The 18683-nt window shown below is 35.3% G+C and overlaps 2 protein-coding genes across 3 annotated transcripts; both read left to right on the top strand.

Annotated features, from left to right (window-relative positions):
• Nucleotides 1-452: 452 nt before the first annotated feature.
• LOC107873710 lies at nt 453-3256 on the top strand. Of its 2 annotated transcripts, XM_047413388.1 has the most exons (3): nt 453-735; nt 2378-2420; nt 2884-3256. In XM_047413388.1, exons 1-3 carry the CDS (start codon nt 543-545, stop codon nt 2885-2887), a joined length of 240 nt encoding a protein of 79 aa, XP_047269344.1. In that variant the 5' UTR covers nt 453-542; the 3' UTR covers nt 2888-3256. The 2 variants fall into 2 exon arrangements, with proteins under 2 accessions (XP_047269344.1, XP_016576132.1); XM_016720646.2 differs by lacking the exon at nt 2378-2420 and having other exon boundaries at nt 459-735.
• Nucleotides 3257-9014: 5758 nt separating this feature from the next.
• LOC107873709 (butanoate--CoA ligase AAE1-like) lies at nt 9015-13988 on the top strand. The gene is made up of 2 exons (XM_016720645.2): nt 9015-9442; nt 12439-13988. The coding sequence occupies exons 1-2, from the start codon at nt 9245-9247 to the stop codon at nt 13888-13890; spliced, it is 1650 nt and encodes a 549-aa protein (XP_016576131.1). The 5' UTR covers nt 9015-9244; the 3' UTR covers nt 13891-13988.
• Nucleotides 13989-18683: the final 4695 nt, after the last annotated feature.

Genomic DNA, 18683 nt, shown 5'->3' with positions numbered 1-18683 from the left:
AAGGGTGCACTAAAATTGAGTTCAGGAATAATATAGAACCCCGGTGAAATTGAAGTGTGTCGTCGCAAATTCGATCATAGTTCGAGAGAATACTAAATGTTTTACTTGTCGTTTTTTAATTAAACTCTTGTAAAATCAAACACCTTCGCATAAAATGAACATAATATAGTAATAATTTCTTAATAGCATATATAAGGACAGAGGCGGAGCCAGGATTTCTGATGAGGGGGTTCAGCATCTGAAGAATAACTCACCAAAGGGGGTTTAACATCGACAATATATATATATATAAATTATTTTAATCATGTATTAATAGTATAATTTTTCATTAAATGGAGTTCGTTCGAACCCTCTATTACTAGGCTAGCTCCGCCTCTGTACATGGACTAGTCAATTTTCACACTAACATAAGCATCACATGTGACATGAATATTAATTCCTCAATAATCTCCACTTATTAATATGCTCTAATCAAAGCCACTTTCTTCTCAACTCCCACAAATTACTTTTCCTATTGTTTTCTTGAAATTTTCAAGAATCAAATGGCAAAGAATTATCAAATGAACAACAAAGAATCCCAATATAAAAAGATTTTCAAGTTGGATAACAGAAAAAAACACAGTCCAAGTTTTGATGAAATAAATAATATTGGGAAATCATCAAAATCAACTATGGTTTCAAATGGATCAGACATGGTACTTATAGAATACAATCATCAAAAGCAAGAAACTAAAGGTGATTTTTGGGTAGTTTTATCTTTGTTCATGCATTTTTCAATATTATTTAGTTATGAGATAAACATCCAGTATCCCCAAACTATATATGGTCAAAGTTGTACGACACACTCCAATTTACAGGGGTCGTATTATCCTCCTGAACTCATTTTTTAACATACTTTTGTCACCCTTTTGTGCTGATGTGCCACCTTTATTACATCAAATGAAGCTCACGTCAAAGGTGTCACGTCAGCTAAAAAGGATGATAAAAATACGCTAAAATTTAGTTCTGAGGTAATAGGAACCCCGTAAAATTGGAGTGTGTTGTAATAAATTTGGTCATAGTACAGGGGTAGTGATGTTTTACTCTTTAGTTATTGTCATCATGTCATGTAGCTGATCAAGGGTTTTTCAGAAACATTCTCTCTACCTCCGTGAGGTATGAATAAGGTTTGCGTACACTGTACACTTCTCAAACCTCATTTGTAGAATTTTTCTAGGTATGTTATTGTTGTTCTTGTTGTTGTAGTTTTGTCATCATGGCATGTGCAGGGGTAGGTGCAAAGTGTTAGTTGTTATTTATCAGAATTCAATAGTTTTAGCTCGGACCTTATATATGTGTTAACTCGATAAGTATAAACATACAAATTAATAAGGTATGTGTACACACTATCATTCTCAAATTTTACTCGTAAAATTTCACTAGGTATGTTGTTGTTGTTGTTATATTGTCATGATGTTACGTGGCATGTAAGGTGCCACGTCAGCTAAAAAGGTTGACAAAAGGTATCACGCCAACTAAAAAAGATGAAAAAAATACGCTAAAATTTAATTCAGGGTGGTAAAAGGACCTCCGTGAAGTTGAAGCGTGTCGTAGCAAATTTGGTCATAGTTCAGGAGGTACTAGATGCTTTACTCTTTAGTTATGGTCATCATGTCATGTAGCTGATCAAGGGTTTTTCAGAAATAGTCTCTCTACCTTTACGAGGTATGAATAAGATTTGTGTACACTCCACACTTTTCAAACCTCATTTGTAGAATAATTTACGTTTTGTGCACTGTCAACGTACAAAATATTCTACACTATCGAGTAAACTTTACCTGCTATCGCAGATTACCCAATTTTTTCTTTTTCAGTTATTATGTAAAAAATCGAATAACCTGCAATAGCAAGTCAAGTTTATCGGATAATGTTAAATATTTTGTATACTGACAGTGCATGAAGCTTAAACTCGTAGTAGAGTTTCATTAGGTATGTTGTTGTCGTTATTGTTGTTGTATTGTCATCATGCCATGTGTAGAGTGTTAATTGTAATTTATTAGAATTCAATAGTTTTAGCTCGACCCTATATGTGTGTTAATTCGATAAACATATACTTAGAAATAAGGTCTGCGTACACTCTATTCATTCCCAAATCTTATTCGTAAAATTTCACTAGGTATGTTGTTGTTATATTGTCATGATGTCATGTGCATGGTCGAAGTCAGAGTGGTCAATTGCAATTTATCAGAATTCAATAATTTTAGCTCAGATCTTATATATTATGTGTTAAAAACTCAACGCGTAAGTACAAATACCTTATTTCTATCTAGTAGATTTAAATAAGTTGTTTAGAAATCTCGAACTCATAAAATTCAAATCTTAAATTTTCTTCTATCAGATGACGAAGAAGTCGTGAAAACAATCTCTTGTGAAAATAAGAGGTAACTAAGGTTTACAAGGAAAAGAGATCATGAGCATCCAATAACCCCCGAACTATGGCCAAAATTGCTACGACACACTCCAATTTTATAGGGTCCTATTACCCCTGAACTCAATTTTAACGTATTTTTGTCACCTTTTGGTGTTGACGTGGAATCTTTATTACATAAACATGGGGCCCACGTCAAAGCTAAAGTGTCACATCAGCTAAAAGGCTGACAAAAGGTGTCACGTCAGTCAAAAAAGATGACAAAAGTATGCTAAGATTTAGTTCTGAGGATAATAGAACCCCCATAAAATTGAAGTGTGTCGTAGCAAATTTGGTCATAGTTCGGATACTAGATGCTTTACTCCAAGGAAAATTAAGCCTATCTATGACAATAATGTCAGAATTTACACGTATTTGTATTTATTTAGTGACCAATCTTTAAATATTGACATTTTTTTTTCAATTTTTTCTGACAGGTAACAAGTCTAATGACAATAATAATAATGAAAAATATTTTTCTCGTTATATTGATAGAGTGAAAAATAAAATGAGAACGACGACGACTTCAAGTGTTAATGTTGCTGATGGTGGTGGTGGGATAATTAAAAAGCCTCCTACAAGAAGAGATAGTTTGAATGATAGAATTTCTCATTACATCAATCGCGCGAAGATCAAGATTAGAACTACAACAATTGTTAGTCGTAATGACCATACATAATGTAACGTACTATATCATATAGTATTGTATTATTGCTGTCGGAATAATGTTGTATTTGTTTAGTTTGACGAAATTATGTTGTATTATCACATAGTTGGATTCAGGTATTTCATTTTATACGTTTCTACACTGAAATCAACAAATAATAGCTTAAATGATAGAATTTCGCATTACATCAATCGAGCGAAAATCAAGATTTGAACTACAACAATTGTTAATCGTAGCGACCATATATAATATAACGTAACGTATTATATCATATAGTATTGTATTAATGCTGTCAGAATAATGTTTAGACTAAATTGTTGATTTTCATTAATATCACATTTTTCTTGCTTAGTTTGACGAAATTATGTTGTATAATCACATAGCTGGATTAGAACTACAACAATTGTTACTCGTAGTGATCATATATAATGTATCGTGTTATATCATATATAGTACTGTATTAATGTTGTCGAAATAATGTTTAGATAGACGGTAATGTCTGTTTTCATTAATTTTAGTTTTCTTGTTTAGTTTGACGAAATTATGTTGTATAATCACATAGTAGCTTAAATGATAGAATTTCTCATTACATCAATCGCGCAAAGATCAAGATTAGATCTACGACAATTGTTAGTCTTAATGACCATATATAATGTAACGTATTATATCATACAATATTGTATTAATACTGTCGAAATAATGTTTAACTCGACTGTATTGTTTGTTTTTATTAATATCACTTTTCTTGTTTGGTTTCGCGAAATTATGTGGTATAATCACATAGTAGCTAAAATGATAGAATTTCTCATTACATCAATCGTTCGAAGATCAAGATTAGATCTACGACAATTGTTAGTCGTAATGACCATATATAATGTAACGTATTATATCATATAGTATTGTATTACTACTTTCGGAATAATGTTTAGCTAGACTGTATTGTTTGTTTTTATTAATATCAATTTTCCCTTCCTTTTAAAAAAGAAAAAAAATATCCAATAATTATTACGATCACAATCAAATATTTTTAGATACTTAATATATATTTCTTAATAAATACAAGGATCACAACTAAGATATATGCTCGAAAATACATTGGTAATTAATATTATTTAATAGCAAAGAGAATGAATATAAATAGGTAAATTATTTATTGATTTTTTAAACTGGACAATTATTATTATACTTTTATTTTTAATAACATAGACAAGCAGAGGGGCGGAGTCAGCTTATGGTCAGGGATTCATCCAAATCTCTTTCGATGAAAAATTATGCTATTTACAGATAATTAATTTTTTTTTTAAATATATATTAATAGATGTTGAACTCTCTTCGACTAATTCACGTATCTATCTCTTGCGATTTTTGAATCCTTTTCGTGAAATTCTAATTCCGCCATAGTCGACAAGTAGAGATAGAGGGATAGAGTAGAATTTTTATTGCCAAACACCTCGTCAGAAACAAGATAAGTAAAGATAAAGGGATCAAGTAAATCTTTTATTATCAAACACATCGTCAGATAAATAAATTGAAACAGATAAAAGCCTATTTATTATTTATTATAGTATGGACATTTTCCCTACCTAAAAAGACTAATCATTAAAGTGCTACCAACATAATAGGCCAAATTTGCTAATATATTTACTTCATTCCATTTTAGTTGATCACTTTTCATTTTATAAGATATTATGGAATTGTAAGTTAATTTTCTTAATTTATTCTTTATCCAAATGGATGGATATCAACATCTTTTATGAGAAATATATTCATTATTAATTTGTTTAGGCTTTTAAGGAATATTAATTATTCAAATAAAATGAGAAAATTTTAATTAGTTTTGTTTCCTAATATATTTCCTCCATTCCATTTTAGTTTATGACTTTTCATTTTATACGATATTATGAAATTATAAGTAATAAAGTTAATTTTTCTAATTCATCCTTTATCCAAATTGATGGATATCAATATCTTTTATGAGAATTAAATATATTCAAGATAGTTAAATTTTCTAATTTATCCTTTATCCAAATTGATGGATATCAACATCTTTTATGAGAAATATATTCATATTAATTTGTTTAGGCTTTTAAAGAATTAATTATTGGGTTAAAATGAGAAAATTTTAATTAGTTTTGTTTCATACTCCCCGAACTATGACCAAAGTTGCTACGACACTTCAACTTCACAGGGGTCCTATTATCGCGTGAACTCAATTTTAGCGTATTTTTGTCACCCTTTTATGATGACATGACATCATTTGTCAACCTTTTTGTGCCACGCTAGCTAAAAATGTTGACAAATGGTGCCACCTCAGCAAAAAACGATGACAAAAGTACGCTAAAATTTGGTTCGGGAAGGTAATAGGACCTCGTAAAGTTGGAGTATGTCGTAACAACTTTGGCTATAGTTTGAGGGGGTACTGAATGTTTTACTCTAGAACTCAATTTTAGCGTATTTTTGTCGTCCTTTTATAATGACATGGCATCATTTGTCAACCTTTTTAGCTGACGTGGCTCCACGTCAGCTAAAAAAGTTAACAAATGGTGCCACGTCAGCTAAAAACGATGACAAAAGTACGCAAAAATTTAGTTCAGGGAGGTAATAGGACCTTCGTAAAGTTGGAGTATGTCGTAACAACTTTGGCTATAGTTCGAAGGGGTACTGAATGCTTTACTCTATTTATTTATAGTAAGACGACCAACTAAAATGCGACGAGGGAGCAGTGTTGTCATTGTCTTGTAACTCTCTCTCTCTTTGTTTACTCAAAATCAGTCCAAATTCATTGGGAAAAAAGCTCTGTGAGAAGTTAACAATGGAGGGGACAATTAGATGCTCAGCAAATTATGTACCATTAAGTCCAATAAGCTTCTTGAAAAGATCATCAATGGTGTACAGTAAAAGAGTTTCCATTGTTTATGGTGATGTTAAGTTTACTTGGGGTGAAACTTATATAGGTCTATCAAGCTTGCTTCTGCTGTTACACAACTTGGAGTTTCTCATAGTGATGTTGTATGTTCTCTTCCCTCCTCTTCCTATATTATGTTGTCGTTTGGTCGTAGATTTTGAAGTTGAAACTTGAATATCTGAGTTCTTGATATTTCGTTTTTGCTCTTTTGGTGACTCGAACACAAAACTTTAGGTTAGAGGCGGAGGGTGCTTACCATCCGAGCAATCCCTCTTGTTTGAAGTTGTGTTTGGACTTAGTAGGCGTTTGGACGTGCGATATCATGGTCGTAGATTTTGAAGTTGAAACTTGAATATTTGAGTTCTTGAAATTTTGTTTTTGCTCTTTTGGTGACTCGAATACGTAACTTTAGGTTGGAGGTGGAGGGTGCTTACCGTACGAGCAACCCCTCTTGTCTAAAGTTGTGTTTGGACTTAGTAGGCGTTTGGATGTGTGATATCATGGTCGTAGATTTTGAAGTTGAATCTTGAATGTTTTTGAGTTCTTGATATTTCGTTTTTGCTGTTTTGGTGACTCGAACAAGGCGGAGGGTGCTTACTATGCGAGCAACCCCCTCTTGTCGGTTTGAAGTTGTGTTTGGACATACATTTTACTTAGTAGGTTTTTGGACGCGTGATGTCATGGTTGTAGATTTTGTCATTGAAACTTGATAGTTTGAGTTCTTGAAATTTTGTTTTGCACTTTTGGTGACTCGAACAAGGCGGTGGGTGCTTGCTATACGAGCAATCCCCTCTTGTCGATCTGAAGTTGTGTTTGGACCTACATTTTACTTAGTAGGCGTTTGGATGTGCGATATCATGGTTGTAGATTTTGATATTGAAACTTGATAGTTTGAGTTCTTGAAATTATGTTTTACTCTTTTGGTGACTTGAATTTGTAACTTTTAAGATTGGAGGTGGATGTTACTTACCATACGAGCAATCCCTGGTCGTAGATTTTGAAGTTGAAACTTGAATGTTTTTGACTTCTTGATATTTCGTTTTTGCTGTTTTGGTGACTCGAACAAGGCGGAGGGTGCTTACTATACGAGCAACCCCTCTTGTCGGTCTGAAGTTATGTTTGGACGTACATTTTACTTAGTAGACGTTTGGACGTGTGATGTCATGGTCGTAGATTTTAACGTTGAAACTTGAAAATTTGAGTTCTTAAAATTATGTTTTTACTCTTTTGGTGACTTGAATTTGTAACTTTTTAAGATTGGAGGTGGAGGGTGCTTACCATAAGAGCAATCCCTCTTGTCTCGTGCGATATCATGGTCGTAGATTTTTACGTTGAAACTTGAATATTTGAGTTCTTGAAATTTTGTTTTTGCTCTTTTGGTGACTCGAATACGTAACTTTAGGTTGGAGATGGAGGGTGCTTGCCATCCTAGCAACCCGTCTTCCCCTCTTGTGTGAAGTCCATATAGGTAGACTAATTTCCGTCCCTCTTAACAATATATCAAAACGTTTGTTAATTTCGTGACGTTAAATAACCTCTATGAAAAGTTGAAACTAAATAGCTACATTCTCTTACGACGAACGAAACAAAACTAAGACAATTAAATTGAAACACATAAAGACTACTTATTATAATATGTACATTATTCCAACCTAATACTACAACATGTCTACATGTGCTAAATTGTAAGTACACTGTTGTCTTTGTCTTGTGACATAAATCATCACAACTCATACTGATGTCTTTGTCATTGTGATGTGACATAAATCACGTGAAAAGTTAAAATTAAAAAATAATATTTTGCACAACAGATGAAATTAAGACAGTATGATTTTTCGCCGAAGAGGATTCGGAGGAATCCCTGGAGCAAAGGTAGCTCCACCACTGGTCATATTGTTGTCTTTGTCATGTGACATAAATCATTACAACGTGAAGAAGTTGAAACTAAAGAATGACATTTTCTTACAACAGACGAAACTAAGACAATATAATTTTTCGTCGAAGAGGGTTCGGATGAACCTCTGGAGCAAAGGTAGCTCCGCCACTGGTCATACTGTTGTCTTTGTCATGTGACTTAAATCATTACAACATGGAAGGTTGAAACTAAAGAGTGATATTTTCGTACAATAGATCACGAAACTAAAGAATGATATTTTCGTACAACAGACGAAACTTTTGTATATTTTCGTACAACTGACGAAACTAAAGAATGATATTTTTGTACAACTAACGAAACTAAAGAATGATATTTTCATACCACAAACGAAACTAAAGAATGATATTTTCGTACAACAGACGAAACTAAAGAATGATATCTTCGTACAACAGACGAAACTAAAGAATGATATTTTCGTAGACGAAACTAAAGAATGATATTTTCGTACAACAGACGAAACTAAAGAATTATATTTCCGTACAACTGACGAAACTAAAGAATGATATTTTTGTATATTTTCGTACAACAGACGAAACTAAAGAATGATATTTTCGTACAACTGACGAAACTAAAGAATGATATTTTCATACCACAAACGAAACTAAAGAATAATATTTTCGTACAACAAACGAAACTAAAGAATGATATCTTCTTACAACACATGAAACTAAAGAATGATATTTTCGTACAACAGACGAAACTAAAGAATGATATCTTCGTACAACACATGAAACTAAAGAATGATATTTTCGTACAACAGACGAAACTAAAGAATGATATTTTCGTACAACAGATCACGAAACTAAAGAATGATATTTTCGTACCACAAATGAAGCTAAAGAATGATATTTTCGTATAACAGACGAAACTAAAAATGATATTTTCGTACAATTGACGAAACTAAAGAATGCTATTTTCGTACAACAGATGAAAATAAAGAATGATATTTTCATACCATAAACGAAATTAAAGAATGATATTTTCGTACAACAGATGAAACTAAAGAATGATATGTTCGTATATTTTCGTACAACAGACAAAACTAAAGACTGAGATTTTTATACAACAAATGAAATTAAAGAATGATATCTTTGTACGATAGACGAAACTAAGATAGACAAATTGAAACGAATACGGACAATGTCCCTACTTACAATAACTGCAACTACTAACACATTCCAACACGTCACACTGTTGTTTTTGTATTGTGACTCTCTCTCCTCTCTCTCTTCTTCTTCTTCTATTGCTTTCTATTCAAATCAACTTAAAATTCATTCTTAGAAGTTAACAATGGAGGGGACAATTAGATGCTCAGCAAATTATGTACCATTAAGTCCAATAAGCTTCTTGAAAAGATCATCAATGGTGCACAGTAAAAGAGTTTCCATTGTTTATGGTGATGTTAAGTTTACTTGGGCTGAAACTTATATAAGGTGTATCAAACTTGCTTCTGCTGTTAACCAACTTGGAGTTTCTCATGGTGATGTTGTATGTTCTCTTCCCTCCTCTTCCTATATTATGTTGTCGTTTGGTCGTAGATTTTGAAGTTGAAACTTGAATATCTGAGTTCTTGATATTTCGTTTTGAGAAAATACTCTGTTTTCATCCTGAACTATACACGAAATTGCTGAGACACACCCGAACTTTAGAAGGGTTCTATTAACCCTGGACTAATTAAAACCTTATTTTTTGGCAACCTTAATGCCTACGTGACACATACGTGGCACATACGCGTGCCTACGTGGAAGATTGTCAAAAATACGGTTTTAATTAGTTTAGGGGTAATGGGACCCTCCTAAAGTTCGGGTGTGTCTCAGCAATTTCGTGTATAGTTCAAGGTGGAAACAACATTTTTTTCTTTCGTTTTTGCTCTTTTGGTGACTTGAATACACAACTTTAGGATTGGATTGGGGGTGGGGGTGGAGGTGGGGGTGGGGGGTGTGCGCTTACTATACGGGCAACCCTCTTGTCGATCTGAAGTTGTGTTTGAACGTACATTTTACTTAGTAGGCGTTTGGATGTGCGATATCATGGTCGTAGATTTTGAAGTTGAAACTTTAATATCTGAGTTCTCGATATTTCGTCTTTTGCTCTTTTGGTGACTCGAATACACCAACTTTAGGATTGAAGGTGGAGGGTGATTATCATCCGAGCAACACGTCTTCAGTCTTCCCGTCTTGTCTAAAGTAGTAATAAAGAAGTTATTTTCCTCGTTTTTAATGAGCATATTTTCTTGAGTAAAGCATCTAGTACGCTCGTGAACTATTGACCAATGCTCTTATGGGGCCTTGGGAGTTGTTTTCTCTTTCTCCACATGAGCTAAGTTGAGCGGACTCTTCACCTTCGATGCCGCACCCGTGTCTACACTAGTTTTGGAGAATCCGACACGCACCTGCTGACATTTTGAAGAGTCCGAGCAACATAGCATATGGGCACCTCAATAATTGTGGTTTAGAAATGCTTTTATGTGGCCTAGGAGTTGTTTTCTCTGTATGGGGACCTCAATAAATGTTGTAAATGACTAGTCAAGGGGATAACTACAAATTTGTTTGTACTTGATTTTGGTTATTGTCTTATTCTTGGTGATTTAGATGGCTGTTCTATCTTAGTCTTATGTTGTCTTGTGCAAAGATAACAAACTGATACAGTTGGCATAGACAAAACACATGTTTCTTCTTTGATTTATTACTATTTGGAGTATAGTGATATAGTGGTAAAGTTGCCGAAGGGGAGCCTTGGAGTAACCGGTAAAGTTGCTGCCGCGTGACCAGGAGGTCACGGGTTCAAGCCTTGGAAACAGCCTCGACAGAAATGCAAGTTAAGGCTGCGTACAATACACCCTTGCGGTGGGACCCTTCCTCGGACCTTGTGCATAGCGGGAGGTTTAGTGCACCGTGCTGTCTTTTTTTTAGGGATAAAGTTTCCATAGTGACTGATGGTGTCAATATACTACTTTCTGATTTTAGGAATGACAATGGGGCGGAGCGGGTTAGAGCCTTTGAGGGTGTGAGACGAGGAGGGCGGGTTTAATATTTTTTGAAAAAAGATCATGAGGGGCGGGTCATGCAAGGTAAGGCTGCGTACAATACATCCTTGTGGTGAGACCCTTCCTCGGACCCTGGGCATAGCAGTAACTTTAGTGCACCGGACTGCCCCTTTTTTAGGGATAAAGTTTCCATAGTGACTGATGGTGTCAATATACTAGTTTCTGGTCTTAGGGATGGCAATGAGGCAGCGGGGGGCGGGTTAGAGCCTTTGTGGGTGTGGGACGAGGCCGGCGGGTTTAATATTTTTTTGAAAAAAGCTCATGCCGGGGGGGGGGGGGGGGGGTCGTCATGGTTTGGGATAAAACTCGAAATCGCAGGGGGAAGAACAACTTCTTTATTACTACTCCATCGGTCCATTTTTACTTGTCCAGTATTGACTTGACACATCTCTTAATATGATAAATTCGATGTTTTGGGAAATGTCTATAGTTAATAATAAGCGTGAATTAGGAACTAAGTGATAAATTATCTCGTGATTTTCAAAACCGTACAAGTAAAAGTGGACATCTGCATATTTTTTTCTGCTGCTGAATGATAAAAATGGACTCACCATTCTCCTGTACCTCAGATTATGACTTTGTCTTTTGGTGTGTTATAAGAATTCATTTGACGAAAGGTATGGTTTGAAAAAAATCATGTCTCAGATGCAAGCGAGGCAGGACGGGTTGAAGTCTTTGCAGGTTTATGTTGGTTCCCCCGTCAACCATACCGCACAGTTTGCCAGTCCTAACTGATTTGACACCGGGGAAGAAGTTTCTCAAAAGTGTCGAATAGCTGAGAAAAGACTCAAAAGTGTAGTATTGTTTCTTTACGAAGAGAGCATCGGGGCCTCTTCTGGCTCACGAAAGGCTTTCAATGTCTATTTTTATCTAAAGAACAAATGAGAACAGCATCGATACTTGTTTCCTAGTGTATCCTCTCATATAACTCAGCAAAAGATCTCCGTTTGTCTTACGAAAATCCTCACTACGAAATGACTATAAAGATGGAAAAAATACCGAAGCTGTCTTTGCAAAAAATCCATATCCTGTAGATCTTCCAGTAGCCTTATTCTCGACGCGTCCAATACTTTTGCCAATCTGTTCGAAGTACTTATTCAGAGTCAACTTCGAGTCTCCAAGACAAACCGCGCACAAACATCTTGGTTTATGTAGTGTCGCCAAATTGATCGGTAACATCAGATAGAATCATGCTATCCGATCTTCTTCTTCTTCAAGTTCTATCTCGTCAAAGACTTATTAACAGAACTCCTCTGTTAGCATTTGCCTTTTCTTTTAGTTTGCGCTAACTGTTTCTGTTTTCCGTCTCTGTGGACAGTTCTAGATGACCTTTATCGCGCTATATGCTTTCTTAGCAAAGAAACAACTTGTCGTTTAGAAGTTTGCATCGACATACTCATGTTACTCATAGTTTTTTTGTCCTTCTTGTTATAAGCAGGTTGCTGCGTTGGCTCCAAATATTCCTGCTATGTATGAGCTACACTTTGGGGTACCTATGGCCGGAGCAGTTCTTTGTACTCTTAATGTTCGTCATGATTCAGCGATGGTGTCGGTGTTGCTCAAACATTCAGAGGCAAAAGTCATATTCATAGATTACCAGTTCCTTGATGTTGCTAAGGGGGCATTACAGATTCTTTTGAAGGAAAAGGTTAAATTGCCCCGTCTAGTCCTAATTCCCGATTGTAATGCTCATAGTAGTACCACGATACCTGAAGATCTGGAATACGAGTCATTTTTAGCGACAGGAAGACCTGATTTTGAGATAGTATGGCCAAGTGATGAGTGGAATGCTATTGCTGTGAATTATACTTCAGGTACAACGTCGAGTCCAAAGGGGGTCGTCTACAGTCATCGAGGAGCGTATCTTAATTCTCTGGCTGCTGTTCTTCTAAACGAAATGCCTTCGATGCCTGTCTACTTATGGACTGTTCCCATGTTTCATTGCAACGGATGGTGTCTTACGTGGGGTGTTGCAGCGCAGGGTGGCACAAATATTTGCCTTAGGAATGTTACGGCCGCAGGAATTTTTACGAGCATAGCTGAGCACAAAGTTAGCCACATGGGCGGTGCACCTACAGTTTTAAACATGATAATAAATGCACCTCCTAGTATCCGGAGGCCACTTCCGCGGAAAGTAGCTGTGATGACTGGCGGTGCACCACCGCCTCCTCAAGTGTTATTTAGGATGGAGGAGCTTGGTTTTGCTGTTACTCACTCATATGGTTTAACCGAAACCTACGGTCCTGGAACGGTTTGCACTTGGAAACCTGAATGGAGCTCTCTATCACCCGATGAGCAGGCGAAGATCAAGGCTCGTCAGGGATTGCACCATGTTGGTATGGAGGAAGTCGATGTGAAGGATCCAACTTCAATGAAGAGCGTACCCACTGATGCAAAAACAATGGGCGAGGTAATGTTTAGAGGAAACACCGTAATGAATGGGTACTTGAAGAATGCCAAAGCGACGGAAGATGCTTTTAAAGGGGGTTGGTTTCGAAGTGGGGACCTAGCTGTGAAGCATTCCGATGGTTACATTGAATTGAAGGATCGCGCAAAGGACATCATTATCTCTGGTGGAGAAAACATTAGCACGATTGAGGTGGAGTCGGTTATATTCAGCCATCCAGCCGTTCTTGACGCTGCTGTAGTAGGAAGACCTGATGATTACTGGGGCGAGACGCCTTGTGCATTTGTGAAACTACAGGATGGCAACAATGCAACTGCAGGTGAAGTGATCAAGTACTGCCGTGATCGTTTACCACATTACATGGCTCCTAAAACAGTGATTTTCGACGATTTGCCCAAAACATCTACAGGAAAGACACAGAAATTTGTTTTGAGACAAAGGGCTAAAGCTATGGGGAGCATTACAAAGACCAGCAAACTATAATCCGTAACTTCATTTGTTGTCGATAGACTGATAATAATGCCAAAACGAGAAATGGTGTCCTTGTTTTATTTTATTGAATCACATTTATGTTGTGGCAACGCCTCTTACTCATTTCATTACGTGACTTTTTAACCTTCTGTTTGATTGTTGGTCTGCAGCCCCGCCCTATAGAATGAACAAGGAGAGGCTTACCCCGCCTGTGACTATGACGATGATATGCCTGCCGGTCGTACTGATGAGGGTCCGTGGGTTGGCTCAGACAAGACTTTTCTCTCCTAAACGCGAATGGCTTGTCGCTGTACTTGCACAAGGTAAATGCTACTGCACTTTTTCTAGAAGAAACTATTGAAGTCTCTTGAGAAAAGTGTAGTCGATCAGGAGGATTTACTAGTGAAAAGGGGCGACTATTTATAGTCTACAACATTACGCTTTGGCTAGCTTGTCCGTTAGAGGAACCAATACCCTTGCAATGTTCAGCTCCGTACTGGCTCGTCAGCATTCCTAAGTAGCCTGACCAGCTCGTCTCCTGTTTGTTCTTCGTGCCATGTCACTGAGGGTGACTATTCCTTGATCCTCATTTCCCTCGAGAGGGCACTTTCACTGTTGCTATCGTGAAGGAGGTCTCTCGAGGTTCTACTGTCTTTGTTGCGACGAGTCCATATGTGTCTTTAGCCCAATTTCGCCCCGTACAAGATTATCATGGGATCTACTGTACGTAGTCTCACCTTACATTTCTGCAGGGACTTGTTTCCAAGGCTTGAACCCGTGACATCTTGGTCACATGACAACAACTTTATCGGTTACTCAATGACAGACATCATTACATACTACTCTCTCTATATATATAACCACTCAAGCAGGGTAGTGATGTAACCGATCCATTGGTCCTTCAATGCGTAGATGTATAGCTATATCGCGGGCTCTTCTTGTACTGTCCATCGTTGTTCTGTTGAACCGTCTTCCATCTTGTTCATCTATATCTCGTAGATCGTAGCTGCAAAACAGAAGCCCAACACAGCTGCCCTTGGTCTGTTGTTGCTGATTTTGTTTCATTAGTCATGTCACCTCTTGGCTCCAACCTACAAGGGGTCTGGCCGGCAAGGGCGGAGCCACCTTTGCTCCAGGGGGTTTATCCGAACCCCCTTCGACGAAAAATTATACTGTTTTTATACTATTTTTATATGGTTAAAAGTATTTTATGCATATATAATAGATGTTGAACCTCCTTCAACTAGTTCATATGTTTACTTCTGTACCCCCTCAATGAAAATCTTGGCTCCGCCATTGCTAGCCGGAGAGGGTAAGTGTACGCAGTCCATACCACTACTTCGGATGTGAGATAGAGAGGTCGGCCGGGATCGTAAGGGTATGCAGTCCATACCACTACTTCGGATGTGAGATAGAGAGGTTGGCCGAGGATCGTAAGTGTAAACAATTCATACCATTACCCTGATGTGAGATAGAGAGGTTGGCTGATGTCAATAATGTATTTTTGGTATGTTTTTATTTGTCATCCGATGTATCGTATCTATGATTTGCAACTATTAGCTTCCGCACGACGCTCTGATCGATTTCGAACCCAACAAGTGGTATCAGAGCCTACGGTTCAACGATGCTATGAGTCCGACGATCCAATGGTTGACGAGGTTGAAGACAGGTTCAAGGTGATTAAAATCAATTTGCAACCAATAATTTGGTATTTTGTTTGTGTCATAATATGTAGGCCAATATTCATAATTTGGCTTCAAAAAAAAAAAAAAACACATATATATAAAATAGAATTATTTTAATATAAGACAAATTAATAGGTTCTATAATTGTGGAAAAGAAAGATGAGGTTGAAAGAAAATTCATTTATCTGAGCAAAATAGAAAGCAAACTCTATGGTTTTTTTGTTTGTCTCATAATATGTGTAGGACAAAATTCAAAATTTGACTTGAAAATATAATTTTTAATTAATTAATTCTTCCTACAAATAGAATTATTTTTTGATAAGACAAATTGATAGGTTGCTATAATTGTGGAAAAAGAAAGATATAGTATTTCTTTCGTTTTAATTTGTTCCACCTATATTTTTTTTTCCGTCCATTTCGAAAAGAAATAGTTATTTCCCTTTAAGCAACTTTTTAATTCCAATTTTCAAGATGACACGTTTAAAACCACAAAATTAATAGGTATTTTGATAAGTTTGACATATCTTAATTTAAGACCAAAAGAATACATTTTTTTTCTATTTTTTTGAACTCCGTGTCAGGTTAGAACAGGTCAATCAATTTGAAATGGAGACTCTAATTAATCCATGAAAGTGAGTTAATTACTAATTAATTTGTGATAAATAGATAATACAAGATAGTATTCCTTTCGTTTCAATTTGTTCGATCTATTTTTCTTTTTAATCCATTTCATAAAGAATGATGATTTCCTTTTTTAGAAACTCTTTAATTTCGATTTTCAAGATGACACGTTTAAGATCACAAAATTAACGGGTATTTTGATATATTTGACACATATCTTTATTTAAAACCAAAAGAATATTTAAAAATTTCTTTATTTTCTTAAACTCCATGTCAAGTTAAAATAGATCTATTAATTTGAAACGAATTCTTAAACTCCGTGTCAAGTCAAAACAGATCTATCAATTTAAAACGAATTCTTAAACTTCGTGTGAAGTCAAAACATGTATCAATTTGAAACGGATTCTTAAACTCCGTGTCAAGTCAAAACAGGTCCATCAATTTGAAACGGATTCTTAAATTTCATGTCAAGTCAAACAAATCTATCAATTTAAAATGAATTCTTAAACTCCGTGCCAGATCAGAACAGATCAAGTTGTTTGAAATGGAGGGAGTAATTATTCATTTCTCGAAGCCTCTCAAAGTAATCATTGACTCTAATTAATCCATGAAAGTGAGTTACTCGCTTTCTCACATGACACGTTTAAGATCATAAGATTAACGAATATTTTCATATATTTGACATGTCTTAATTTAAGACCCAAAAATTCAAATATTTCTTTATTTTCTAAAATCACGTGTTAGATCAAAACAGGTCAATCAATTTAAAATGGAGGCAGTAATTATTCAATTCTCTAAGCCTCTCAAAGTAATCATTGATTCTAATTCATCCATGAAAGTGAGTTACTCTCCTCTTCACAGTACACGTTTAAAATCACAAGATTAATTAATATTTTGATATGTTTGACATATCTTTATTTAAAATCAAAAAAAAATATTTTCTTAAACCCCGTATCATATCAAAACAGGTCGATCAGTTTGAAATGGAAGGAGCAATTATTCATTTCTCTAATTAGCCTCTCAAAAGTAATCATTGACTCTAATTAATCCATGAAAGTGAGTTACTCTCTTCCTCACCGAACACGTTTAAGACCACAAGATTAACTAGTATTTTAATATACGTTTCAAGTATCTTAATTTAAAACCAACAGATTCAAATTTTTGTTTTATTTTTTTAAAACTCCGTGTCAAATTAAAACAGGTCAATCAATTTAAAACGAAGGGAGTAATTATTCATTTCTCTAATTAAGCCTCTCAAAAGTTACCGTTGACTAATTAATCCATGAAAGTGAGTAACTAATAGGTATTGTGTTTGTAGATCAATGTATTAATTTCTTTTTATATAGTTTTAAAAGCATGAGGGTTCTTAGCAAAATATCGTTTACTTTAAAAACTAATGCCTTCTAGGTTTAGGAGTAGGGGTGTACATCGGTCGATTTGATTTTGTGTATCATCTATTTGGTCTATGGTTTTCAGCACTTCAATGTCAAATTTAATTACCAATTCAAATCGTCCATTGATATGAGAAGCCGATTTTCGATTATGATGTGTAAGGATGAATTATTCAAGATGTAAGTTAAGTTCAACATGAGATGTTAGGTATTAACCAACCAACTTGACAAACTTTTTGAAGGTTGTATGTTAAAGATTTATAATTATCTAAATTACCCTCAATTTTCATAAAAATATAGAATCCTTAAAATAAAAAGAAATCTTCATAAGACAAAGTGCTTTTAGAGTTACGAAATAAGTGTACTGATTAAATTACTCTTTGATTAATTACACCCTTTTTATTTCAAACTTTACATTATCTTTTTAAAAATTTTGTATATAAAATAGCCGACACATCAATAATTTATTTTTTATACATGTTTATTTTTAATTAACACTTGATACACGTGCAACACACGTATTCTAAACTAGTATATATATATATATATATATATATATATATATATATATTATTTTAATCATGTGTTAATAATATAATTTTTCGTTTAAGGGGGTTCAGAACCCCGATCCTAGCTGGCTCTGCATCTGATCAGGTCAGAACAGGTCAGAACAGGTCAATCGATTTGAAACGGAGGAGGGAGTAATATTTATTCATTTCTCTAATTAGCCTCTCAAAATTAATCATTGACTCAAATTAATCCATGAAGGTTGAGTTAATTACTAATTACTTTTTGTGATAGATAGATATAATACAATATTAGTCATTAATTATTAACAAACTTTATTTTTTATCAATCAATCATTTATAACCTCTCCTAAACCTTCTCTTAACCTAATAGCCTCCTAATGGCTAGTTTTTTCCTAATGCATTATTCTAAATGCAACCTACAGGATGGCCTTTTGGAGTTTTTTCTTTGGCCTCCTGTTTTTATTTGTCATCATCACAACTACCACCGCCACCACCATTACGACCACCAATGTGCGCGTTGGGGTCATCAAGAAACCGGCTTTCCTGCATGTACCCGTCTTTCGGGAGGCCCCCGCTTT

This window comes from Capsicum annuum, chromosome 6 (assembly GCF_002878395.1).
Source record: "Capsicum annuum cultivar UCD-10X-F1 chromosome 6, UCD10Xv1.1, whole genome shotgun sequence".
Lineage (NCBI taxonomy): Eukaryota > Viridiplantae > Streptophyta > Magnoliopsida > Solanales > Solanaceae > Capsicum > Capsicum annuum.
The sequence above is the reverse complement of the archived record's forward strand: the minus strand, read 5'-3'. Positions and strand labels throughout refer to the sequence as shown.